Raw genomic sequence first — 27,673 nt, 5'->3', positions numbered from 1 at the left:
CGGTACAATGGGTACGGTGGGGAAAGAATTGTCTTAATAACTTAGAACAACTTTATTGCCAGAGAAAGCCTCCGGGCCAGGCTATCTAACTTCTGTTAAATTTTTATGTACCCAATTCCTGACCTATCTTCAGTACTTCTATACCAAATTCACTGAAGATGTGCTAGCCTATCTCATCCTACTTGATATATCAGCAGCATTTGACAGAGTACATTAGACTCTTTGCTAGAGTTACCTCACTTATTTCCTTCTTATCTTATAATTCTTCTCAACTTTTTTTCTGGTTTCTTCTCCTCTACATACCACCCACTCCCCCCCCCACACACCTTTTAATGTTTCTTCGTTCTCCTCCTTTCTCTGTCCACACTCACACCCACATGATCTTACACAGTCTCATGTTTTTAAGTACCATCTGTATGCTGATGACTCCCCAACATGTATCTCCAGCTAAATAATTCTGCACTCCAGATAACTATTTAAGATCTCCACTTGGCTATCTAATAGACGTCTCAAAGTTAACATGCTTAAACTGAAATTCTGATCTTCTCAACCCAAACCTAATCTATCTGTTGCTCATTCTCCTTGTTTGGTGCAGAAATCTGAGACATCCATAGCTTCTCTCTCTGTTTTCCTAACACTCAACATCCATTACCTCAGAACTACTCTGATCTAAGCTACATTATTTCTTGCCTGGTTTATTGCAGTGGCTTCCTAAAGAGTCTTCTTACAGTCAAATCTTTCCAGGGAAGCCAGACAGTCTTTTTAAATGTTAAATTGATCATATCTTTCTCCTGTTCATAGCCCCACAGTGGCAGTCCTTTTCACTTCAGTAAAAGTGAAAGCCCTTACCGAGGTCCTAGGTACCACGTTGATCTCATCTGCCACTGGGTTGCCTCATTCTAATTTACTGCTCCCTCCATGACCTCCTTGCTGTTAATCAGGTTTTCAAAAAGCCTGTTTCGGGCTTCCCTGGTGGCGCAGTGGTTGAGAGTCCACCTGCCGATACAGGGGACACGGGTACGTGCTCTGGTCCAGGAAGACCCTGCATGCCGCGGAGCGGCTGGGCCCGTGAGCCATGGATGCTGAGCCTGTGCATCCGGAGCCTGTGCTCCGCAACGGGAGAGGCCACAACAGTGAGAGGCCTGCGTACCGCAAAAAAAAAAAAAAAAAATCTTCCAACAAACAAAAGTCCAGGACCAGATGGCTTCACAGGTGAATTCTATCAAACATTTAGAGAAGAGCTAAGACTCATCCTTCTCAAACTCTTCTAAAAAATTGCAGAGGAAGGAATACTCCCAAACTCATTCTATGAAGCCACCATCACCCTGATACCAAAACCAGACAAAGATACTACAAAAAAAGAAAATTACAGACCAATATCACTGATGAATATAGATGCAAAAATCCTCAACAAAATACTAGCAAACAGAATCCAACAACATATTAAAAGGATCATACACCATAATCAAGTGGGATTTATCCCAGGGATGCAAGGATTCTTCAATATACATAAATCAATCAATGCGATAAACCATATTAACAAATTGAAGTATAAAAGCCATATGATCATCTCAATAGATGCAGAAAAAGCTTTTGACAAAATTCAACACCCATTTATGATAGAAACTCCCAGAAAGTGGGCATAGAGGGAACCTACTCAACATAATGAAGGCCATATATGACAAACCCACAGCAAACATCATTCTCAATGGTGAAAAGCTGAAAGCATTTCCACTAAGATCAGGAAAAAAACAAGGATGTCCACTCTCACCACTATTATTCAACGTAGTTTTGGAAGTCCTAGCCACGGCAATCAGAGAAGAAAAAGAAATAAAAGGAATACAAATTGGAAAAGAAGAAGTAAAGCTGTCACTGTTTGCAGATGACATGATACTGTACATTGAGAATCCTAAAGATGCCACCAGAAAACTACTAGAGCTAATCAATGAATTTGGTAAAGTTGCAGGATACAAAATTAATGCACAGAAATCTCTTGCATCCCTATACACTAATGATGAAAAATCTGAAAGAGAAATTAAGGAAACACTCTCATTTACCATTGTAACAAAAAGAATAAAATACCGAGGAATAAACCTACCTAGGGAGACAAAAGACCTGTATGCAGAAAACTATAAGACACTGATGAAAGAAATTAAAGATGATACCAACAGATGGAGAGATATACCATGTTCTTGGATTGGAAGAATCAATATTGTGAAAATGACTATACTACCCAAAGCAATCTACAGATTCAATGCAATCCCTATCAAATTACCAATGGCATTTTTTACGCAACTAGAACAAAAAATCTTAAAATTTTTATGGAGACACAAAAGACCCCGAATAGCTACAGCAGTCTTGAGGGAAAAAAACGGAGCTGGAGGAATCAGACTCCCTTACTTCAGACTATACTACAAAGCTACAGTAATCTAGACAATATGGTACTGGCACAAAAGGAGAAACATAGATCAATGGAACAAGATAGAAAGTCCAGAGATAAACCCACGCACCTATGGTCAACTAATATATGACAAAGGAGGCAAGGATATACAATGGAGAAAAGACAGTCTCTTCAATAAGTGTTTCTGGGAAAACTGGACAGCTACATGTAAAAGAATGGAATTAGAACACTCCCTAACACTATACACAAAAATTAACTCAAAATGGATTAGAGACCTAAATGTAAGACCAGACACTATAAAACTCTTAGAGGAAAACATAGGAAAAACACTCTTTGACATAAATCACAGCAAGATCTTTTTTGATCCACCTCCTAGAGTAATGGAAATAAAAACAAAAATAAACAAATGGGACCTAATGAAACTTAAAAGCTTTTGCACAGCAAATGAAACCATAAACAAGACGAAAAGATAACCCTCAGAATGGGAGAAAATATTTGCAAATGAATCAACAGACAAAGGATTAATCTCCAAAATATATAAACAGCTCATGCAGCTCAATATTAAAAAAAAACCAACCCAATCCAAAAGTGGGCAGAAAACCTAAATAGACATTTCTCCAGAGAAGACATACAGATGGCCAAGAAGCACATGAAAAGCTGCTCAACATCACTAATTATTAGAGAAATGCAAATCAAAACTACAATGAGGTATCACCTCACACCAGTTCGAATGGGCATCATCAGAAAATCTACAAACAACAAATGCTGGAGAGGGTGTGGAGAAAAGGGAACCCTCTTGCACTGTTGGTGGGAATGTAAATTGATACAGCCACTATGGAGAACTGTACAGAGGTTCCTTAAAAAACTAAAAATAGAATTACTATATGATCCAGCAATCCCACTACCGGGCATATATCCTGAGAAAACCATAATTCAAAAACACACATGCACCCCAATGTTCACTGCAGCACTCTTTACAATAGCCAGGTCATGGAAGCAACCTAAATGCCCATCGACGGATGAATGGATAAAGAAAATGTAGTACATATATACAATGGAATATTACTCAGCCATAAAGAGGAATGAAATTGGGTCATTTGTTGAGACGTGGATGGATCTAGAGACTGTCATACAGAGTGAAGTAAGCCAGAAAGAGAAAAACAAATATCGTATATTAACGCATTTATGTGGAACCTAGAAAAATGGTACAGATGAACTGGTCTGCAGAGCAGAAATTGAGACACAGATGTAGAGAACAAACGAATGGACCCCAAGGGGGAAATGCGGTGGGGTGGTGGTGGTGGTGGTGTGATGAATTGGGCGATTGGGGTTGACATGTATACACTGATGTGTATAAAACTGGTGACTAATAAGGACCTGCTGTATAAAAAAAAATAAAATAAATTTTTCAAAAATTAAAAAGTTACCTAGAATTTGGAAATGACATACTTAAGTTTTCAAACTGAAACAGGCTTAATTAATTTTTATGGCAAATTTCATTATATCTAAGTATGTGTCTAAAAGAAAGATAAATCAACATTTTTTGTTTTCTTATAAAGAAGTTAATTATATAAAAATATTTTTTAAAAATAAGAGGGGAGATAAAACATTACAATCTTTATCATCTTTAGACTACCACTGCTTACATTTTGGTATATCCAGTGTGAGGGGGTGTGTGTGTGTGTGTGTGTTTATTATACATTTTTAAACAAGCATTTTTATCTTACAAGTAATCCTCCCTCCCACCACCAGAAATGAAAATGGTTATAGAAAATGAGCTAAATTAGAAAATTTCCCAAAAAAAGTTATCTTGACTTCAAATTGATAAAGAGATAAGAAGACAGCAACTCGGAGCATGAGAGACATTCCTGATGGTGTTTATTACAAGTTTTTCAGTTTCAAACTAATCTAAAGTAAAAACAGCATATATTCATGCAACATTAGTTTACACTTCCCAAATTTTCTTCCTGGGTAAACATGAATTGTTCTGGTTTGGGTAAGTTTTCTGTTTTTCCAAAGGGAGCTCTTGTGAAAAAAATTTCCATTCCATCTTCTCTAAAAAGGTAGCATTGCTTTCTTCTCTCTGCTTCTGAGTCATTTCATTAAACATTGTCTTTCTGCCTATTCTTTCAGGGAAAGTCCCTGTACAGTTAGGGTTAATGTTAATCATAATGTGATGCTTTTCTGCATTTCCCACTGCAACAATTCTTTTAGCCAAGTGGGAATTTGGGGGACCCCACTAAAAATTATCTTTAAAGAGAAAATAAAGGTATACATTTAAGCTTGGTTAATGTTAGGCAATGCATGTTTCCTTGAAGAGCTAATACTCAATTCTGGAATACTCTTTGTCTCAACTCAGCATTCAAGGACCTATCCTTTGCAATTAGGCCTGAATTAGCAGTACATGGTAGGAAATCTACTGAGACAATCTTATTCAAGTCTTGAAGCAAGATGGTTGTTTCTACATATTTTTTTCTTAACAAATTTTGTAAATTCTAGCCTGCAGTTTTTCTCAATTTCTAGTTTCTCCTATATTATTATTATTAAACAATTCATGTATTTTTTGCAAATTTTCACTTTCTAAGTTTGATTTTTTAATTTACTTTCCAAGACTATAGTTATTTTTCTCTAAAGTGCTTTCATAAATTTTGTCTCCAGCTCTCATTTATTCTGTGAATTGTTTTGTTTACATTTTTGCATCACATCATACTCTTCATTATACAATGATTATTCGATGCACTAATAATTTCTGAACTTGCCTCATTCCAGACTTTTATTTTATTTATTTATTTATTTTTTTAACATCTTTATTGGAGTATAATTGCTTTACAATGGTATGTTAGTTTCAGCAGACTTTTAAATTAAAATTTGCTTTATAGTTCATCTATTTGGTCTCAATTTTCTTTACAAATATTCTGTGAATTAATTTTTTTCCATTTATTCAGTTTCATTTCAACTTAAGAGAAGCTATACAGTGAATTTCCATTTTGTTGGGTGGTCCTCCTCTGGTTCTACTTCTGTTTGTATTTATAAATAGATAAAGTTCCTTTTGGATCACTCTCCAACATTTGTAGCAGAAAAAAAAATCATCAGGACTTTCCTTGAACAGCCTTGCATTTGATATGGCTTTATTTGTAACCTACTCTGTCTTTTACATTTTCATTTAGTTTATAAAAGCTAAGAAAAGTGAAGAGCCATTTTCTTATACTGAATGATACAACTAACATGTTTTCTTCATTGATGTCAACTTGACTGGCCTGTTGTAGCCAGCTATTTAATCAAACACTGATCTAGGTGTTGCCATGAAGGTATCTTGTAGACGTGGTTACCATCCAAATAACCTGACTTTAAGTAAAGGATGTTATACTCAATATGTGGATAAGCCTCATCCAATCAGCTGAAGGTCTAAAGAGCAAAAACAGAAGTTTCCCAGAGAAGAAGAAATTCTGCCTCAAGACTGCAGCATAAACTTCTGCCTGAGTTTCCAGCTTGTCAGCTAGTCCTTTAGATGTAGAACTTATGAGCCCCCATAATTACATTAGCCAAGACCTTAAAATTAATTAAATAACTAATTAATATATAATCATGTATAGATAATATAATACAATTATATATAATATCAATTTATATAATATTATATACTTTTTCTCTGGAGAACCCTGAATGATCAATCGTTAATTATTGGTAGTTTAAGAATAAATAAATAAATATATGTATATACATATATATACACACATATATAGTAAAAACTGTACTTTGCTTGCTGTTTGACGTTTTTATTAGCAGTAAGATTTCTGCCTAAAGGAAGAAAATGAAATGGAAGCTGGCTAGAGCATCCACGGGTTCTAAAGATCATGTTATGTCACAGTACTTTCAGGGAAACATTAGGAAAAACATCACTAATAAAAATTGAACCTGTTATATAAATATAAGTGATATCAATTTTGGTGCCAAAAAGTGAATATTCATTCTCCTTAGCTATTAAGTTCATAAATATGTCATTGTAACAAATCAAATCTGGATATGGTGGGTGAGAAAACCTTCTTGATACCTAAATAGGAACTTTGTACTGTACAACATATATAGACAGAAGCAATTATTTTAGTTGTTTCATTCATTCATTCATGTATTTAATTTATTGAATAATGAACATTTACTTTATCTCAAGCATTGAGAAGATAAAAAGAAATACATAAGAAATTGACTCAGATGCTTCCATAAATTACTAAAAATTATGTTGTGTTAAAAAAATTAAGTTTATAAATTACACTTATCACTTAGTAATATTAGCAACCAGTCCTTTCAGGGTTATACTAGGTCCAGGAAAAACTCTGGCCTAGGACCAATTTAAGTAAGTAGTGAGGTTTATGGGTAAAATATGTTGCTTTTCAACTCTTTCTTCCCTCAAATTTGCCATAGGGTAAAAAGGAGAAAAAGAAAGAAAAAGTTTCAATGAATCTAAAAGATGTCTGCAATCCTTAAACTAGATAAAGATTGAACTCAGATGGAAGAACGGTCAATGATTCGGTAGAATAGAAAAAGGAAAGCCTATGTGCCTAAGGAGTTTGAGTCCAGTGAAAAGTCAGCCTTTTTTGCCCCACACAACTCCCCAAAAGTTTTCGAATTGGAGGCATAAAGCCCCTCTGAAGATGGAGGAGAAGGTAGAGGACAAAACAAGGGATTATGTGAATGTTTGAAGCATGGTTAAACCCAGGTCTTCAGCTTTAATTTGGGGAAGACAGGTGACAACCCCTCCCACCTCTCTCTCTGCAGGAAACAGTACAGGGTCATAGAATCTGGAAAGTAGGCATAGGTGAGCAGGGGAGAAGCATGGAACTGAAAGCAAAGAAGGGAACTCTAAATCTATGGGGGAACAGTGAAAGCCTCAGCAACTTCTCCACTCAGTTACAGGAGTTTCATAACCCCCAGGAGGTATCAAGAAGATTCTTTTCAGATGAAATTGAACAAGTCCTAGAGGAAAGACTCACAGGATCTGAATTTGGGGAATTCTCCAATGAAAAAGCCAACAAAATGAAACCTAAAATTCATAAAACAAAGAGCTTGTATATCAATAGGGCCTCACTTGTAAATTAAATTAAAAATGTGTCTAACACGTAAATATGAACAAATGGGAAATAATCACCAAGAATTTGAGGAAAACATTTAACAAGAATGACAGACTAAAACTTTAAAAAAGGCCAAAAGAGGCAGATAAAATGCAAGGAACAGTAGAAAACTTTAAGAAGTAGTAGTATATTCTCAGAGAGGTAAGATATTGAGTCCTTAAAACAGGAACATGTTAACAGTTAAAAAATGGTATAAGAAATAACTCTTAGAAATTAAAAATATGATAGCTGAAATTAAAAATTCATTAAAACAGTTGGAAATGTAGTTAAGAAATTTTCCCTGAAGGTAAACCAAAGACAAAGAGACATAAAATAAAGAAAATAGTTCTACATTAGTATGGGAGCTTCAACATGAGATTAGAAGTTACAGAAGGAGAGAAGAGAAAAAACAGTTGAAAGGCAATTATCAAAGAATTTATCCTAGAAATGAAGGACCTGAATTTCCAACCTGAAAACTTTCCTCACAATGAAAGAACAGACCTACCACAAAGCACATTACTGTGAAACTTCTGAATACCATGTAATCTCTCAAAGGCAATATTGGAAACAATAAGTTATTTGGGTCCAGAAATTGCTAGTAAACACAGAAGCAAGTCAAAGAGTAACCACCAGGATGGTGTTAAATCGAAGTCCCAGGACAACACTGTAATGGACTAAATGTTTGTGTCCCCTAATATTCATATGTTGAAACTCAACTTCATAATGTGAGGGGGTCAGGAGGTGGCATCTTTGGGAGGTGATTAGAATTAGATGAGGTCATGAGGATGGAGCCCTCATCAGTGAGATCAGAGGCCTTATAAAAGTCACCAGAGGCTTTGCTTCCCCTCTCTGCTCTCTGTGTAAGGATACTGTAAGTCCGCAATCTGCAAGCTGGAAGAGTTTCCTCACCAGAATTCCACAGTGCTGGCACCCTAATCTCAGACTTTCAGCCTCTAGAACTGTAAGAAATAAATTTCTGCTGCTTATAAGCCACCCAGTTTATTGTATTTTTATAATAGTATCCCAAGCTAAGACAAGCACCTATGTATTAGTTCTAGAGAGCCACAAATACAGACTGGAGCATGAGGTTGGAGGGTTCCAGGAGGAATACTTCAGGATAAAAAAAATAACAGAAGAGGCAGATCTCCTGACAGTTTGGGCTCTGGAAAATTGCAATGAATGGCTTTTTTTGTTTTCTTTTACAAAGATGTTGGAAAATACTTCAAGACTTAGGAGAGGATTGAAGAAAACTAAGAAATGAAATAGTAAGGTCATTATTACAGAAAAATAAAGCTACACAAAAATGGAATTATGGTCATTATCTACCGCTTGATTCAGCAATGAACTGTCACAATAATGAAACTGCAAATGCTTAACCATAACTTATCATATACTGAGAGAATGGGGAAAGGGAAGAGGAAGTAGGAATATAAGACCATTAAATCTTCATCATCACACATGGAAGTCAGTAGTTGCTGTCTAAAACTGATCACTTGAAAAATAGCAGTATCCGTATATTATTGGAAATGTGAATGGATATATAAGAAAGCAGGAGCGAAATATTTAAAGGAGTTACCTCAGAGTAGCAGAATGTGGGGGAAATTTGGGAATGGTCAAGGGCACAAGGTTTGTTGGTAACTTTGTCTTTTTACTACTGTTTGACACTTTTGACTTTGATAAAAATGGAAATTATTTTTGAAAATACATGAGAGAAAGACAAAGTCTCAGAACACTAAAAGATCAATGTATTCTTTTCTTCTATTCATTTGTCACCTATTATACAATATTCAGATACTGCCTTTCTGATATCATCATTCTGCTTGTGTGATTTCAGCCCTCTGTTTATAAATGAATTATGTCATATACTTGAGCAGAAACTTTTTCCCAAATTTGGATGGCATTAAGTTTTTCTCCTAAAGCAAAACGTAACTTTCCAACTCTTAAAATTTCCACAAGTAAAGAACTACTTATCAATCAATACACCAAAACATAACTCCATTAAAAAGTTTTAAAATCAAGATTTTTTTGAAGCCGCTTTAAACGGCTGGCTCCATTTTTCATTTGCAAATATTATGCATTCCATTTGTTACACTAATATGAATTTTATCTTCCTGTTAAAGGCACAAACAGAGTTTGCTATGACTTATATGAAACCAGTAGTTAGAGGTCTTGGATGGTTATTTATATCTCTTTTCCAAAGAGAGTTAGTTTTTAAAAAATCATTAAATGTAGGGTAAGGGTTAGAGGGGGTTGGCCTGTGACCAAGAGTTCCCAGAAACAAATATTCCATTTAAACACTTTGTGCTACATTTCTTTTTTACAAAGCCTAAATTTTCCCATTAGTAACATTAAAAACTAGTACTAGGAGTAGAATATCTTATATTTCCTCTTTTCTCTATTTACTTGCTATGTTCTCTTTTCCACAAATCAATATTTCATAGCTTCCTACAGTTCTCAGTCTTTTCCATCTTGCTTTTCCCCCTAAGGTTTCTCTAAAATCTCCTACCCCTGACAGACCTATTCTTCTTCTTGTCACTTTAGAAAAGAAGGGCTCAAGTCAAGAGGAGTTTGAACTGTGCCTGACACTCAAAGTCACTGGAAAACAACTTAGCAGGCAACGTGCCCTTGACTTCAAGGCAAGTTTGAATCTTCAATATAAGAAAGAATCATGTAAAACAAGACCACAATTGATTAAAAAACAGTTTACATTTATATTTAGAAGAAAAATGCCTATAACACAATAATTTTTTAAATTTGACTTTTTGTGTTGGACACCCATCCTCTATTTTCAGGAAATATTCTGTAGTCAGTATACATGCAAAGCAGTCTCATACAGTATCTGTCCTGAAATTGCTATACAATGAGAACTAATGTTTAAAATAATCCTTAAGAAATTAAAGGTCCAAAATAATTAAAATCAAAATTCAATTTTAATATCATTAAAGAATGGATATTGGACTAAAACATTTGGGGAAGGATTTTACTTCATCTAAAGGCTTTCTTCTGGGACCTTAGCTAACATGAAACCATATTTAAGTCCATCTAAACACTTCTGTTAATATCCCTTGCTCTTCTGTCAATGTTTATATGTAATAAACTGCACCACCATTCAACCAGCAGATCAAGCCAGAAGCCTGGGAATCAGGTTAACGTCTATCCCCTTCCAATAGACCTTCAGATCTGGCTAGCCGTACTTCTGAAATACCCATTAAGAAGAGCTGTCCCTATCACTATTGTATTAACCCCCCAGTACTCTGCCACAGAACCAGTGGCCTCACTACAATTCTCCCACCTTGTTTCTCCAGCTGAAAAACCATTATTAATTTGCTCTTTGGACAAATGTTAACCCCTTAACATATATTTCAAGATCCTCCATGACTGATTCCACTACCCCATTGCATGTTTTGATATCTGTCTCAGCCTGCCTTCTCCTCTCTTTTCTGCACTGGAACCACAGTCTCTTGCTTACCTGCTTTCCTGCTTTCCTGCTTCCTCCAATGTTGACCCCTCTCTCTCAGCCTGCCCATCTCCTATTCACCCTTCAGATCTTAGTTTAAATGTAATTTCCTCAGTGAAGGCCTTCGTGATCCCTAACCTAAATTCATTAAATGCTGTAACCATCTTGTTCATGTGCTTAGGTTCTGGGTTCGCCTTCATTTGCATCTGCATGACAGGAGATGCCAATGGTTTTAGAAAAATAACAAAATTTAAAATGAGAAAATGCTATCCATTATTTAGGAAAACTCAGTTATCAATTTTGATTGTACATTTTGGGAAAACTGACAAAACACTAATGTGAGGTCTAAAGTTTGCTGCGACTTCAATATTTTGTCAACTTAAAAAAATAATCATGCTGTGGCCTCAATTTTTTGTAGTACAAAAAAAAAAAATCACTACTTGAGTGGAATTCCTTACCTACACCTTTTGCTCAAATGAATTAATTGATTTCTGGTTAAATATATGTATGTAACAAAATTTAACATAGCTCTAAAACCTACTCAAAAGGCATGTCAAGTTTTTCACAATTGCATGTGACCAACAATATTAATGGGAGCAGAGATAAATAGAATTTGAGATGTCCAAGGGGTACTCTTTGACCAAACATTTTTACATATTGCTTTTTTTCCTCGGGTGTATTACATATAGTATTTTAATAGAACCTTATTTCATTCTCAAAACAACTCCAAGTCATAGACAAAAGGGATATCATCATCCCCTTTGTATAGACGCAGTTTACATGGCTCACCCAAAGCTACCACCTGTTAAGTTATTGACCAGAGTTAGAATCCAGGACTTTTTACCGCAAATACAGAACTCTTTGTTCCATACTTGTTATGCTTATGTGCCATAATCTTAAAAAGTCAAGGTGTTAATTTCTTTAGGATTACAATGCTCTCTCCAGCTATTCCTATTTTAAAATGCAAAAATCTTATGAAGATTACATATTAAAATACACTTATGTGGGAAGAGGCAAAGGGGGAGGATCAGGATAGGGGTATGGGATTAAGTTATACAAAGTACTATGTATAAGATAGATAAGCAACAAGGATATATTGTACAGCACAGGGAAATATAGCCATTTTTGTAATAATTCTAAAGGGAGTATAATGTATAAAAATATTGAATCACTATGCTGTACACCTGAAACTAATATAATATTGTAAAACAACTATATTTCAATAGAATCCTTTTAAACCCACACTTATGTGTGAATTAATTTGTCATATCATTTTCCCTTAAGTCAGAAGGACTCCAAGCTAATAGGAGGATTTATGACCAATGAGGGATGGCTGGAAAAAAAAAAAAGAAAAAAGGCTCTCACAAAAATAGGAGTAAGGGACACATAAAGAAACTTTATGTGTCTTACCTCTTTTTTGACCACCTCCATACAAGAAAGCTTCTTTCTAGCCAATTAATTCTCTATTCTAAAAAGTAGCTCTTTTCTGATCCTGTTTAACTGGCAGTGATAAAAATAAATATTTTAATCTGTCTGTATCTGACAATTACAGCATTTTACATTTGGATAGCACCACACAATTTAAAATATTTTCTTACATACATTACTGAATTTGAGTCTTCATGATTTGCTTATTTATAGATGAGAATCTGACTCTCAGTGGGCTTAATGGGCAAGTCAGGGACAGAGTTCCATTCTTTAGACTAAAGCTTTTCTCTTTCCCAAACCCCACAATCATGTTCATAAAGCATCATTCTCAGGGGATACTTACATTTCATCACACCTTGAATTTCATAAACAGGCTTGAGAATCACAGCACCATAAAAGCCTTTAGGGAATGGATTTGTTAAGTCCCACTTATTTGAAAAGTCTGTAAGTTTCACAGTTCGTGTTCTGTTCTTGGGGATCTTCCATTGGACAATTTCCTTTAGGGTATAAATATGTTCATCATCACACTCATAGAACTCTCCTTCTTGTGACAAAGGCAAAGTAAATGAGTGATTTTGATGATTCCTTAGCACACCACAGTTCACCATTATTTCTCCATTGATCTCTTCGACTGAGTTGAGCATGATTTGCTCACCTTGCTTTATGATGAGATTCTCTAGTTTTATATCCTTCTGATGATAGAAGCAAGGATGCCCCAGTCTACTTGGTCCAATATGGATGGTTCTTGTAATTTCTTCCATAGTGAGGTATGGAGTTTTATCAGCCACAATCTTAAAAAGACCTGAGAACAGAATTCTGTGAATTAGAAAGTTCTCATAAGAAAATCACAGCGAGAGAGTTATAAAACAAGTAAAACGTAGCATTTAAAAGTAATGTACCTTTTTCAAGATTAGAGATATTAGTTTTAATCTTGAATTCTTCTAGGTAAAATCTTAATGTATTTTCTGTAGGTTACTGGATTGTCAGATCCAGACAGGCCACATAGATGGAAAGGGGAAAATAGCGTGAGATAGAAAAGGCCCACTTCTTGGAAATGCAATCTGCATGAGATACTGGCTATCTCCCAACCACATGTGTGATCTTGAGCAGGGCATTTAATCTCTCAAGATGGCATTTTTAATTTTTAAAATGAAAGGATTGGATCAATATTTCCATATATATTCTCTGGAAACACCAAAATTAAAAGATATTCCAGAAGGAAACTGTTTCGTGGTCAAATTAACGATTACAAAGCTATTACCTGGAACTAGCCCATGGTGATGGTTGTAACGCAGTGTGAATGTACGTAATGACACTGAATTGTACACTTTAAAATGGTAAATTTGATGTTATATGCATTTTACCACAATAAAAAATATCTGCATATTTCCAAGTAATTTAAGATTTCTCAGAAACTTTAGATGCACTGTGACTCACAAGAGGGGAATATAACATGCAGAATTTCCCAAATTTCTTTCATTCTAAAACTCCTGGGGAAACATTCATAAATAAATTTCAAAATAGTATGTCACGATATATTAGTGATCCACATAACTCTCCTTGAGAAATGCCAGGTTAGGTAGTTGTTCTGGATTGAATACTCTTGATTATATATCATTCATTCTTCTCATTACTTTTCTAATTTTGCCATGGTTTCACTATTTCAAATTTTTTCCTCTAATACTATTGGGATAGTCACTGACACAATGAATTTTTGTTCTTTAAGACACAGCTTTTTATGCTTGCATGTTTAAGTTTCATTCTTCTCTTTGAATTATTTTGCTTTTATTTTATAAGCACATGTGTTTTGTAGCACTTTCAGAAATTTATTTATTGAATACATTTTAATAAATTCCAGAGAAAATAAGAACAAAGGAAAAATTAGGTAATTGCTTTGTTAACCTCAAAGTAAATTAAGACAATTATTATATAATAGCATACACTAAGAAGGCAGTGTATAAAGAATCCTACAATTATATAGCTTGTAAAAGTTATTTATTCATTTAGTCAAAAATACAGTCCAATTAAATTTATCTATGTATCAAATTATTATCAACCAGGTTACAATGTCTTTTATGTGTATTTTGGGTTATAGTACAAAGATTTATGATGTTACTTTTTAGTCGATCTTTGCTCAAATGAAAAAAAATACAGGATTTTGGTTACTTTTAAATATAAATGTCCTGAAAAAGTGGGTGATACAATCCTGGCAAAGGCTGAGGAAGGTAGCATGTGCAATCTGTCCTGAAAACCTTTATAAATCGAATAGTGTTCATTCCCTGCATGGTGTGCTTGAAGACAGTAAGGCAAAGAAACATTTACTTTGAAGGAACTTCTTATTGTATTATGTCTTGTATCAGGGAAAATCCAATAAAATAGTACTCTCAAATTCTCCACAGTAACTGAATTTGTGTGTGTGTGTGCTCGTGCCCGTGTGCAAGTACATGCACATGTTTAATCTCATTTGTTTCCATGTGAAGATTTATTTCTAAGAGTCCACAGTCATCATCAGGGTATAAAAAATTCAGCAGTTTTCGTGAAATAAGTTTAAATAATAGCTACCTAGAATCTCATAAGCGTAGAGAAACATAGTTTCATTTCTATCCTCGCTATATTGATGACATAAGTCACAGAAGAATTAAGTCAGCATCTTCTTTCCTGGGGAATTGGGTTCACCTAAGGTAATAACAGACCCAAAATGTTATGAAGTAGAAAAAGCCTGAAACCCTAAGGGCCACTATTATTTCAAGTTAATCACACACTTCAGAGCTGTCTTGTTGGATGTCTCTATTGCAAGAAAAATCTATCTAAGAAATCTGTGTGTTTTCCCTTAGGAGATGATTAAGGACACAGTTTAGCATGCTAAGTGGCAGACTACAGGCAAAATATTTTATTAACATTTCTTTATATATTATTGCAGCCAGTCCAAAGAGTCCCTTCTTACAAACAGCCACTCGATACCATATAAACTAGGGCAAGTATATACAGCTATATATGTATATATACATATATATGTGAATGATGTCATATTGGAACTTTAATTTCAGAATAAACTCTAGCACCATAGATATGATCAGCTTTAAATTCAACCAATTTTTTCTCCATCTTTTTCTCAGAGTGTAATAATAGTTTTATACAAGAGAAAATATAATTTATTTTTTCAAAACACAAAACAAAACAGATTTCAGGAGCTGAGTGATCATTAGAGAGATAATAAAATAAGCCAATATGTAATCCTCACAATGTAAGTTAAAAAGCAGAAAGAAAATAGATTTCTATTTCCAAATTTGATTGTCACCTATTAAAATGGATATTAGTGTTATTTTTACCTAGGAGAAATTGTTCATAAGGAGTACGTTACTTGAGAAACAAAAATTATAAGGAAATGCAATTAGTTGATCTGTTGAAAAATAGTCAATAAGTAAATTTAGTCTTTAAGATCTTGTCCCTGAATCTCAGGCTTTTGGGGAGTTTATATTTTTATCCAATTCTTAATGATCTGCAATCATTATTATTAATAGTAAGAGTAACAATTGAAATTTGCTTAAAACGTTACAAGCTTGAATAATTTTCTTCATATGCATCATTTATATTCTTTCAAGAACAGTAAAACAAATATTATTACTGGGGGATATAAAAACGGTCATGATTTTCATAGTCGTGGCTATGGAATCTCAAGCCAGACCTTTTAAATCCAAGTCTCATAATCTTACCTCCACATCAGGCCACCTCCCTGTCACACAAATGACTTACAAGGACATTTCCTATGAGAACATGTTTATTCCAGTTCACAAGATATGTATGTGGGTCTCACAGGTTGGCCCTCCCTTTGCACTGGTCAGCCTTTCCAGACCCTCCAGTATGAGAAGAGCAAAAATAATTTCCTGGTTCAGAGTGAAGAATTTATACTCATCAGATTTTTTTCTACATTTTTCTCTATCTCATCAATTCTCACACAAATAGGGAGTAATTTAAAAAATTAAAATTTCCCCCTGTGTATCACAATACTATTTATATACATAAGATCATTGTGTATGATGTTATGTGTGAAAGGAGTTCACAATCTTTTCTCTTTGTCTAATCTCTAGCTTGCTTTCACAGTTCCAACCAAATATATTCCCTCTATCTCTGAGATAAGGAATCTTAGAGTGAACTTTATGTACTAATTCTCATCTTCCTCTCATATTATCAAAATTAGGATTATTAAAATATTAGCAGCTTAGAATGTGCTGGAAATTTACATGTCTGATAGAATTCAATTTTCCAAATTACAATATGAGGTAGCTAGAAATAAAAAACAAACACTTCACAAATAACCACAGGAAAGTTTGAAGAGATACCATAAATTCTCTACCATCACACAGCTCATAAGATACAAGTAGGATTTTGTGTCTCTAAAGCTCAAGGGCTTAATCACATGGTTACATATTTAAGCCTTTCATTATTATTGTAAATCGTAAATTGTTTGTCCAGCCTTTCACCCTCCTTTTGGGTGCAGAAATTCTTAGAACTTTTTAAAACGAGCAACATAAGAAAGTGAACTTCACTGATATTTGACATTGATTGGCACTAGCCTCATCTCCTCACAGGCACGTGGGAGGCCTGGGAACTGCACAAGCTGAAGGAGTTGACAGTGCTGTCCACAAGATCATGTTCTTTGAGTGTGCTGCAGCCCACCTGGCCATATGTAAGTGGGTTTCCAGAATACATTATCACAGTTTTTAAATAAAGTAAATCTCATAAAATGGACAAATGGCTTCACACATTTCTTGCAAAGAAATCATGTATTGAAAATAAAACTAATATAAACGCAAGTGAACAAAAACAAGGATGAAGTCGACATTTCTACTCTCACTCAATCTCTTCTTTAGCCATATTATGAAATAAAACAATGACACTCTCGTCTAATAAAATATGAAGAGTGGCTGAAACTTCTTTAACACTTTAAAGTTATCAACATGTGGATTCACATCCACTATCATCATAAAGAAATTTGCCTTTGAGATATAGATGAACAACACGTCAAATACACATGCATATATATACATAGCTGCCATAATTTTAAATAAATACATATATATTTGAGATACTGCTCAAAAATTTCTAACGGACTGAGCTACGTGAAGGAGAAGATTTAGAGACAAATCAGACTGCTACATATTTTTGATCATGTGTCTTGTCTCTCTGCCAATAAAGCAAAGTGTGTTTCACTTATTTTTGTGAGTGTATGCCTCTGCCTCTTTAAAATGGCACTTTGTCCTGCAATCAAGTTCCTAAGCATCCTTGTTATTCTATACTTGCCTATATAGGTTTCTCATTCCACATTTTCCTATTATTTTGTTACATTTCCAAGACAATTCTTAGGTCAGCACATCCTACAAAAACTATCTTCTTCAAGACTATCCCAAATCTGGTATTTTGACTAGAATCTTAGCTCAAGCATCTCTATTTAACTTCAGATTAAAACGAGATGCATGAAATACCCTATCAAAGCAGAAAACTCAAAATTCTTGAGCAAAGTAATGAAACATATAATAATAATAATGTCCAAACTGTGAGAAAATTCTCCAGATTTCTGAGATTATTGAAAATCATCAACTAATGAGTGATTCAAACAATCTTGACAGAAGTCTCCAAGAGCAGAAACAAGGAATGTGAGGAAAGTCAAATTCATAAGAAAATTTTACGTAGTAATTTAATGGAGTATTTAGGAGGGGGAGAAGACATATCTAAGATGGTGACCAAGTTTGTTAAGTGTTAGATGCTAAGTGTGGCTGTAGAATTCCTACGTGTGAATGTCTTTACATGTATAATGAAATCAGAATGATCTATAATAGCTATTAACAATTTTTAATAGTTCTTTTACCTGGCGATAAAAAGAATAAATCGTAAAATCTTTTGATTCATTTTTACCTCGATGGTTCAACCACTGCATGAAAAAAACCTTTATTTTCCCAGTAAAGACTTGAAAGGAGTGATATGCAATATCTAATACATTTGAGATATTTAACAAATAATTTACATTAATAATGTTAGACTTTGAAATCAAATGATATAATTTGATATCAATGCATAAATCTCTGTTATAATCATGGCTTTACTATTAAAAGTGCCATACATCCTTGTTCATGTTAAAGCTTTCTCTCTCCTAAGCAGTGAGAATGAGTAATAGACCTAGGATGAGGCGAGAAGATGTCAGAAATTCTTCTTCTCATAAATTTTGGCAAGAGCACATTTCTCTGGACTCTTACAGTTGTCCAGAGCACTGCCCCTTTTGTTAGGAGAAGACACATAGAGGTTTCAGGACTGGAAAGAACGCCCACAGACATTAGGTCTCCCAAATCTCTCACGAGGCTTTATTAGGAGACCGTCAAAATATCACACATTTACTACTCCTGGCTCTTGCTGACTTTAGGCAATAGAATTTTCCAGCCCAGCAACACACTACTATCCCAATAGGAAAGTGAAGTGGTTAAAAGTATGAATTTTTGATTCAAACAACCTGGGTTTAAGTTTGGCCTCAGTCCTTTCCCCACTGTGTAAACATGAGAACTTAAACTCTCAGGGTTATAATTTCCTTTTCTATAAAATGGAGAAGATTGTTTCACCTACCTCATAAAGTCATTGTGATGATTAAATGAGTCAATACGTGTAACATGCTTAGATAGCACTTGACACAGAGCAAGCACTGAAAAAGCAAAATACAAGCAATAATAGCTATTCTTTCATACCATTTTCTTTCACTCTGGAATTCTAAGCCATTGTGGGATGGTTATAACATCAGAGAGATGAATACTTACAGGGCCAAAGAGGATCCAGTTTGGATCAAATTAGATGAGACAAAATATGTAGAATCCACAGTTCAGCATCTGACACAGGCTGAGCAAAAAATGTTCCCAGCTACCATTACAGATTTTGCCAGAGTGTTTGATTATGGAAAAGAGCCTCAGGTGACCTCTTTAGGTGCACTGCCTTTGGGGAAATAGTTCCAGGTGGCTTTGAGGAATTTGTCTGACTCCAGGCTTTGATAAATTGCTTAGAATTTAACCACCAAAATTTTATGCCCATAATAAGCAGATTATAGGGAGATGTAACCACATTTTAAATGCAAATATTGTGCTGGTTGTAGTTATTCACAAGGTATACATTATACACAGTTGCTGAAGTTCCCTTGGACAAAAGAAGCAGCAAAATGCCAAGGCATTTTTGAAAATGTGTTTTATTCATGGCTCTGAAGGGTAGTTGAAGCCAACTGAGGGAGGAGTATACCCTCCCTCTATTTTAATGATCTTAATTTTGCTAATGGAATGTTAGTGGAAAGAGTTTGGGAGCCATGTGGTGCTGATTGCGTTGTTCAGTATTGATGTTGCTTGCAAATTAAATGTACCTAAGTAGCCACCTGTTTATGCCTATGATTATATAAAACCCCATATGTTTCCCTCTCTACACATGGGAGGTAAATATTGAAAAAATTATTCTGGTGTGAAGGGTGAAAACAGCAGCAATTCTTCTATAACTGTCAACATATGCTGTGGTGTTTCCTTTAATGTTGTGCTTTGTCTGACATATTTGTTGATTTTTACCATGCAGTGTTCAAAAAAATCTGTTACCCATGGTTATGCAAAACAATTAAAAATCAGTTTACATTAAATTCAAATTAGGAAGAGAGGTAATTTTCCAATGTAACCGTAAGTTTTAAATGGATTTCAGAGCTTAAGATTTAAATAGAGTTTGATTTGCACAATAAAGAAAACCAAACTTTTTTTTCCCTAAATTCGCCAGCATATATAAAGGAACATTGTCTTCCTAAGCACATCCTTTTGATCCCATATTACTAGGCAACCAAAAAACTAACTCGAGTAACATAAATTTGAAAATCCCACCTGAAACTGGCAATAACTCTTCAACTGGCAAGCCCACCATCATTTCCACTGGATTGGCTCTGGAAAACAGTTTGCTGGACCTCATACAGAAGATCTGACTGGGTATTTAGTCAGCAAGAGCTCAAGAGCAGTTTTTGAGATGTCTTGTTAGAGCATTGGGAGATCTGGCGCAGGTAACGCCTTTGGAACTAGTTCAGACTATTCAGAGATATGCCCCGACTATAGCTTGCAGGAAAGATCAGAGAGACTGGACTTGCTGTTGTTGATCACTTTAGACACTACAGATAAACAAATTGGAGCTTCATATGATTAATATCTGATCAAGAGGGATTTAAATGTCAACTGTCTAGCAGCCTAGACGTGACAGTCTCTAACTTCCCAAAAAAGTACCGCAAAAAGACACAGAATATGTTAGAAAAAGATGAAAATTTACCCCATCATCAAAAACTAAGCATAACAGATCAGCTGTCCCCAAAGGCCAGAAGAACTTATTTTCATAATAAGGAAGATAGAGCTGAAATGAGAACATTAGAGGCCTAACCATGCTGGGTCTCATGAAACAAAGAAACCTCTCTAAAGTTTTTTAAAGATATTTAACAATCACTGAGTACCCTCTACAGCCCAAAGTTTGTAGTAAGCACTTAACAATTACCTCTTTTCATTTATTTAAATTCATGTTGCTAAAAAAAAAAAAAACCTGAGACAGAGACACTAAAATCCCTTAAACTGTATACTTAAAATAGCTGAATGTTATGCTATGTAAATTATAGCTCAATAAAGCTGTTAATTTAAAAAGTGGGAGTGAGGAAGGATGGACAGTTAAGTAATAGCTTGAAAAAAGAAGGTAGATGGACCCTGTCATTAGTTCCTGGTGGGATGTAAATTGGCAAAATCTTTATTGAATGTTATTTGGTAATATGCCTCAAAAGCTTTAAAAACATTTTTACTTTTGAAGTCATAATTTTATGTATATGAAAATTATCATAATAATCAGAAATGCAGGCAAAACTTCAGTTAAAAGGCTGTTCATTATAGCATAAATTGCACAAATGACCATGTTTGGAATGGATTTATTAATTATGGTATAAGCATATGATGGACTATTATACAGAAAATAAAGATTATGTTTTGGAGAATATTTAATGACATAGGCAAGTCCTCAGAAATAGGCTTACTTCTCATTATATTAAAACATGTCTGTATGTGTGTAGGTGTACTACTGGAAAACAATAGAAAGAAACTAAATATTAATGCTAAATAGCTCTGGTGATGAGATTATAGGGAGCTATGCTCTCACCCCTGCATTTTCTTCCCTTTTCTAATTTTCTACAAGATAGATGTGGCATTGGTAAATTTGGGAAAAATCAATACATTTTATAACTTCAAAAAGTTGTGTTCCTTATGTCCATGCAAAAATCTACACATGGACGTTTATAGCAGCTTTATAGTTGCCAAAACTTAGAAGCAACTAAGACATCGTTCAGTAGGTGAATGGATAAATAAACTGTGGTACATCCAGACAATGGAATATTATTCAACGCTAAAGAGAAATGAGCTAGAAAGCCATGAAAAGACATAGGGGAACTGTAAATGCATATTACTAAGCGAAAGAAGCCAATCTGAAAAGACTACATAGTCTATGATTCCAACTGTATGACATTTTGCAAAAGGCAAAACTACGGAAACAGTAAAAAGATCAGTGGTTGCCAGGGGTTGTGAGGGAGAGAGGATGAACAGACCGAACACATAGGATTGTTAGGGCAGTGAAATACTCTGTATGATGCCATAATGGTGGATACATGTCATTTGTCTAAACCCATAGAACGTACAACAACAAGAGTAAACTACAATGTAAACCAAGAACTTGAATGATTACGAGGTGTCAAGGTAAATTTGTCAGTTGTAACAAGAGTACCACTCTGGTAGGGGACGTTAACAATGGAGGAGACTGTGCATATGTAGAGGTATGGGAAATCTCTGTACTTTATGCCAATTTTGTTGTGAAAACCTAAAATTGCTCTAAAAAATAAAGTCTACTGAAAAAAATCTTTTGTTCCAATGACAGAACCTCTAAATCTCTGATACGTAATTATGTATAAATACAGTAATGTGTTTTGCCAATGTCCACTTCAGGAAATGAAGACCGAGTAGACAATTTGGACAGTCTGGTTCCTCTCATGAGAGTTCCTCCATGGTGATACTGTTGAGGCAACACCATAAAGAGCTTTGAAGGAATTGTGCATGAAAGATAAGGAGATGGTAAGAGCAAAAAGTGATGAGATAGATTTTTAGAAGATGTGCACAAAATATTAATATGATGAGAACTTATAGAACAGTGCCAGTTGTAGAAAAGCCTATTTTAAAATGATATTTCTGACAGAATTCCGTTCTGATTCTCAAATGTACATGGGTGGGTGAAAAGAACATTTTGACCTATAACTGCAGTCCATTTGTGTTCCAGATAATATATATTTTAGTTATCAAAAGACCAAAGACTTAGAAAAAAATCTGATCATGTACTGAAGAGAATAAAACATAGGCCAATAAAAAATGGAACTAAAAATTAGTGTAAAAGTCTGAATTTTTTGTGCATTTAGATTACTCCACATTTTCTTTCATCGTATATGCAGAATACCCCTTTTTGTCTAGGAAAATATTTTGTATAATAAGCATAGATGAATCTATTTTGCTTAAGTGAGCACAGTGGGGAAGAGATGCCTTAAGAGAGGTTGACCGAGAAAACTTGGAAGAATGGTCCATGATTCCTTGAATAGAAAATTGTCCAAAAAGCAGGGAGCCCTATTTAGGGCTTTTCTGAATCATGTGTCATCATAACAACCAGATGGAAAAATAAGAACAAATTCTGCCCTGTAGCTTACTTCTTTTAACATAAGTCATTTAAAAAAAAGAAGACAAAAAGTTATTTACTATAAAGCTATCAAATATATTTTAAGTATTTTTACATAATTTTCCTATCAGGTCCCTTTATAAACTGATATTATAGTCAAAAAATAGCTACAATCACAAAATGGCTAAATGTGAAAGATTTAGTCATTTCAACGGTACATGAAATATAATAAATCACCACTGAATATAATATTACATGTTTTTGATTGATTAAGTACATAGTTTCCCAAATGAAACAATGAGAAAATTCGTTCTGAATTTTAAGTGAATTATTATTAAATATATTTAATGTATGAATGTACATACATTATGTATGTATTAGGTGTTTTGGTATCCGTGCATAAAGGAGCAAGTTTCATAAATTTTAATCATTTAACCTTAATCAATTTCTTGAAGAAATAATTATATTATTAATCCAATTTTGTCATTGGTTATTCTTACTACTTTCCTATATTTTTCACATTTATAATTAAAATGATTTTGGAAACAGTCTTACTGCTAAGGGATATAGATATGTTGGGAGATAATCCTCCACAGCATTTCTACATGCCTCAGAAACTGGAGGTAAAATATTTGTTTCCTGACCAGTATGGCAATGATAGGGAGTATCTCCTTCCTGAGAGGCATTTTAGGATACTAAAGTCTCCCTCCTCTCCTCCAAGGAGATTTTCTTACATCCCAAGGTAATAAAGACATGTTTTCTTCAAGGGCAAAGAATGGCAGATTGGCCATCAGCCTCTTATACTTCGGGGATTTCCTAAACTCAGCGTTCCTCCACTGTGCGTTGGGCACCCACCTGGTCTGTTCTATCTCACCCGTGGGAGATGGGGCTCAAGGGGAACCATTAAAGCATGATGCTCATGCTGTCTGCTGTACCATGAGGAATCAACTACTACATTCATATGGGCTTATTGTTTCATTACTAGTCTAATTTATGAAGTGTGGCAAGTCAGCCTGGCAGCTGCAAGGCTACTTAAAGATGGCTTGACCTCTTGACAGATGAAGTCCATTTTTCCATTTATCTGGTAGAAATTAATTTATGTAGGAAGCAATGCCTAAAGTTTGTCTTTAAAGCATGACTCAAATCCATTAAACATATGAAGGCAATTTTATAGTTAATAAATTTTCTAACATTCATTTAAAAATTCCTATGTCATGTTATTTAGAAGTAGCATTAATTTAGATTTTTTAACATTACAATGCTTACTGCATATGACAGGAAAGTTAGATAGGATGTCACATATCCAGGGGATTTGTGGATCCCCATTATAACACTGATGTTGGTTGACAAAAAGACCATCTCACTCTTTTCTATGATTAAGCAAGAAGTGCTTCAGAGCACAGACTCTGGAACAGTTTAGATCTGTATTGGTGCTCTCCAATACAGTACCACAGTTGGAGCACTGTATTGAGCATTTGAAATTTGGCCACTTGAAATTTGCATGGCCAGACTTGATATGTGCTGTAAGTGGAAAATACATGCTGGGTTTTAGACTTAACATGAAAAGAATGTAAAATATCTCAATAATTTTTCTATTGATTAGATATTAAAAGGATAATATTTTAGATACATATTTTTACCTAAAATACATTATTAAAATTAATTCACTTTTTTTTTTTTTTTTTTTTTACTTTTAAAAATATCTGTGCTAGGTAGCCTCTAAGATGGCTCTAATGATTCCTGTGCCTGCCACCTGGTTGTCACACCTTTGTGCAATCCCATTCCAGATTGCACCAGCATGTGTCTGTCTGATCAAAAGAATATAGCAGAAGTGATGGTATTTCACTTCTGAGATTAGGTTATAGAAGACTATGGTTTCCATCTTGGGCTTGCTCTGATCACTCACTCAGGGGAAACCCTACGGAGTGGACCATGTGTCAAAGAAGTGAAGCTTCCTGGGATAGCCACATAAATAATGTTGGATGAATACACATTATATTTCTTTTCAACAGTGCTAGTGTAGATTTAACATAACCACTTACTTAACTATGTGATCTTGGGCAAGTTACTTGACCTTTCTGTAACTCTGTTTTTTCATATGTAAAATGTGAATTCAATTAGTAACCTATATATACATAAAAGTGTTTAGAACAGTTTTATATGCAAAAGTATTTAGAACGGTGTCTGGCACATCATTAGGATTCTCATTTGAGAGTGTGATGTGGTCAGGATAGACTGCAGAGTAGTAGAGAATGTTCCATGTCTAAGCTCTACTATCACATTTCTTACACATTTTGTTGCCTCCAGCAACAAAATTCCTCCACGATAATAAAATTCATAAAATATGATCTAAAATTTCAAACAGAAAAATATCTTCAATCTAGCCTTGTAATTTTAATGGTGGTTTTATAGATGCAACCACAACCTTCCTTGAACATATGGTTTAGAGATATTATGTAAACTTGCTGTTTAGAAATAAACTCTGTCCGTCAGAAAAAAATGTATTGAAACTCTTTCAGGATATTTCTTATGTCTAAAGAGAAAGCATTTATTATTCGTGCTTAATAACACTATATAGGAGGAACAAATATTTCCAAGAAGTAATCCAGAAATTTGGAACTTCATTATAACCCAAACATTACATGATTTACTGATCTATGTAGACAACGCAATCAACTACCAAATATCAGAATATATTTTTGTTGTGTTTGGCAAGAATGGCATGTTTCCTAGCTCATAAAAGGACTTAGCTATGAGGGCTGTCTTCTAAAATAACAAATTATGCTTCTAAAGCAGTATGTTTATTTCCATAAAGAACTGAAATGATTGCTTTTTATTTCTTTTAATATATTGAACATTTTTGAGATGACATAATAAAGATATATGGAAACATAACATTAATATAGGATATGCAACCAGTTATGTATATTGCAAGTTTAGTTTCCCACTCACATTTTAGTGAAAAATCACCTTCCAGTTTGTTCCCTTAAAGAGTCCTTGCCAAATTAACAAAGCTTTTCTTTCTTAATTGTTGCTTGAGTTTTCATTTGCTGGAGCTGCATCTATAAAGCTATATTTACTGGTTGAAGGCTGGATATCTTTCTTCAGTAGAGCATCTTTATTTGCAAAGAAAGGGTACCCTAGGTACCCTTGACAAGGTTATGGTCATCTTCATCAAAACTTTTGAACTACCAATGAGAAATTAAGGATCTGTGTTCATATACTTTACTTCAGTACAGAACAGTGGATGATGTCAGTGTAATAGTGGAATAAGGACCTTTGAAAATTGTCTCCTCCAAAAAGCAGTAGAGAAACTGGTTAAAAAAAAAAAGGATTAATTTTTTCAGAATTCTGGAAATTAACCAAAGAATTGCAGCAATCTGGAGAACATTTCTTAATGAAAAAGTAGCTGAATCTTGGTAAGAACAGCAAACTTTGTGGCATCTTAACTTGCTTGTATTCCCATTCTTCCAAACCCCTTCAACTCCACAGTAGCCTTGAAAACCAACAGCCCGCAATCATGGCAAAGCCAGCAGCCTAGCAGTCACAAGATGGAGGAGAAAGAAGTTGGAGTTCCTTCCAAGATCATTCTCAGAAAACTGTCATTATTTGATATGTCTGGTGACTTCCTGGAAGATTCTATTTGTAATGCTGTCTCTATTTGATCTATTTTGAGCTCAGTGAGTGGAAAATACTTTGCCTCAGAGCATTTGTCAAAAACAATGAGAGGCAATTATTTAATTTTTGTGGCTGCCTGCAGTGGTGTTTAAGAGTTGGGGGAAAAAAAATGGGCTAACCAAAAAGCCTAAAAGGAAAAGCTGAGGAATGAGATATCCATAAGGACATTGAGAAGTTCCAACATATTCCTGGAAATCTAGAAGACCACATACATGTATATTACTGTGCACATGCCCAGAACTGTTTGCACGCTCGAGAAAGACCTGAGAAGTCTGTAAGCTCTCAAATCTGGTTGACTTTGAAGCGCTACATGAACAGGAAGTAAAAGTTAAGCAAGAGTTTTCAATTGCCCGGTTAAGTGTTGAAAGCATGCCTCCAAATGAACGCAGAACCCCTTAACAAAGACTGGAGACTTCTTGGTTCCAGCTGTTTAAGGAAATATCTGTCCAGACATTCATTGCCCACCAAGCTAATTGAGCAGAGACTTCAATGACCACACATGACTAAGAATGCAGATTTAGTTCAGAAAAGTCACTAAACAACCAGCAAAAACAAGCCCTGAGGAGGGAGGAGAATGCAACTTCTAGAGCTGATACATTATATTGTTGAAAATATCCAGTTTTCAACAACAAACTGTGAAACAGGCAAAGGAACAAGAATGTCTGACCCGTAAACAAGGGGAAAGAAAATCAATCAATAGAAACTGTTTCTGAGGAAGCCCAGACACTAGAATTCCTGGAGAAAGAATTTAAACAGCTATATTAAATACGTTTTAAGAACTAAAAGAAACTATGTTTACAAATGAAAAGGAAGTATGGAAATACTTAATAAAGTATTTTATTAAGTCTTAGCAAATAGAGAATATAAGTCAAA

At 34.6% G+C, this 27,673-nt stretch overlaps 1 protein-coding gene across 1 annotated transcript in view; it reads right to left on the bottom strand.

Moving 5' to 3' along the window:
• The window catches only part of THEMIS (thymocyte selection associated), a gene marked incomplete at its 3' end in the record, with an annotated part of 160,302 nt that overhangs the window by 90,044 nt on the left and 42,585 nt on the right, over nt 1-27,673 (bottom strand). The window contains exon 3 of the mRNA XM_082855240.1: nt 12,735-13,193. Within this exon, the coding sequence (XP_082711366.1) occupies nt 12,735-13,193 (459 nt within the window). The remainder of the gene's footprint in view (nt 1-12,734; nt 13,194-27,673) is intronic.

The sequence above is a fragment of the Leucopleurus acutus genome (genome assembly GCF_964270905.1).
Source record: "Leucopleurus acutus genome assembly, chromosome: 15".
Taxonomy (NCBI): domain Eukaryota; kingdom Metazoa; phylum Chordata; class Mammalia; order Artiodactyla; family Delphinidae; genus Leucopleurus; species Leucopleurus acutus.
This window is presented reverse-complemented; position numbering and strand designations above follow the sequence as displayed.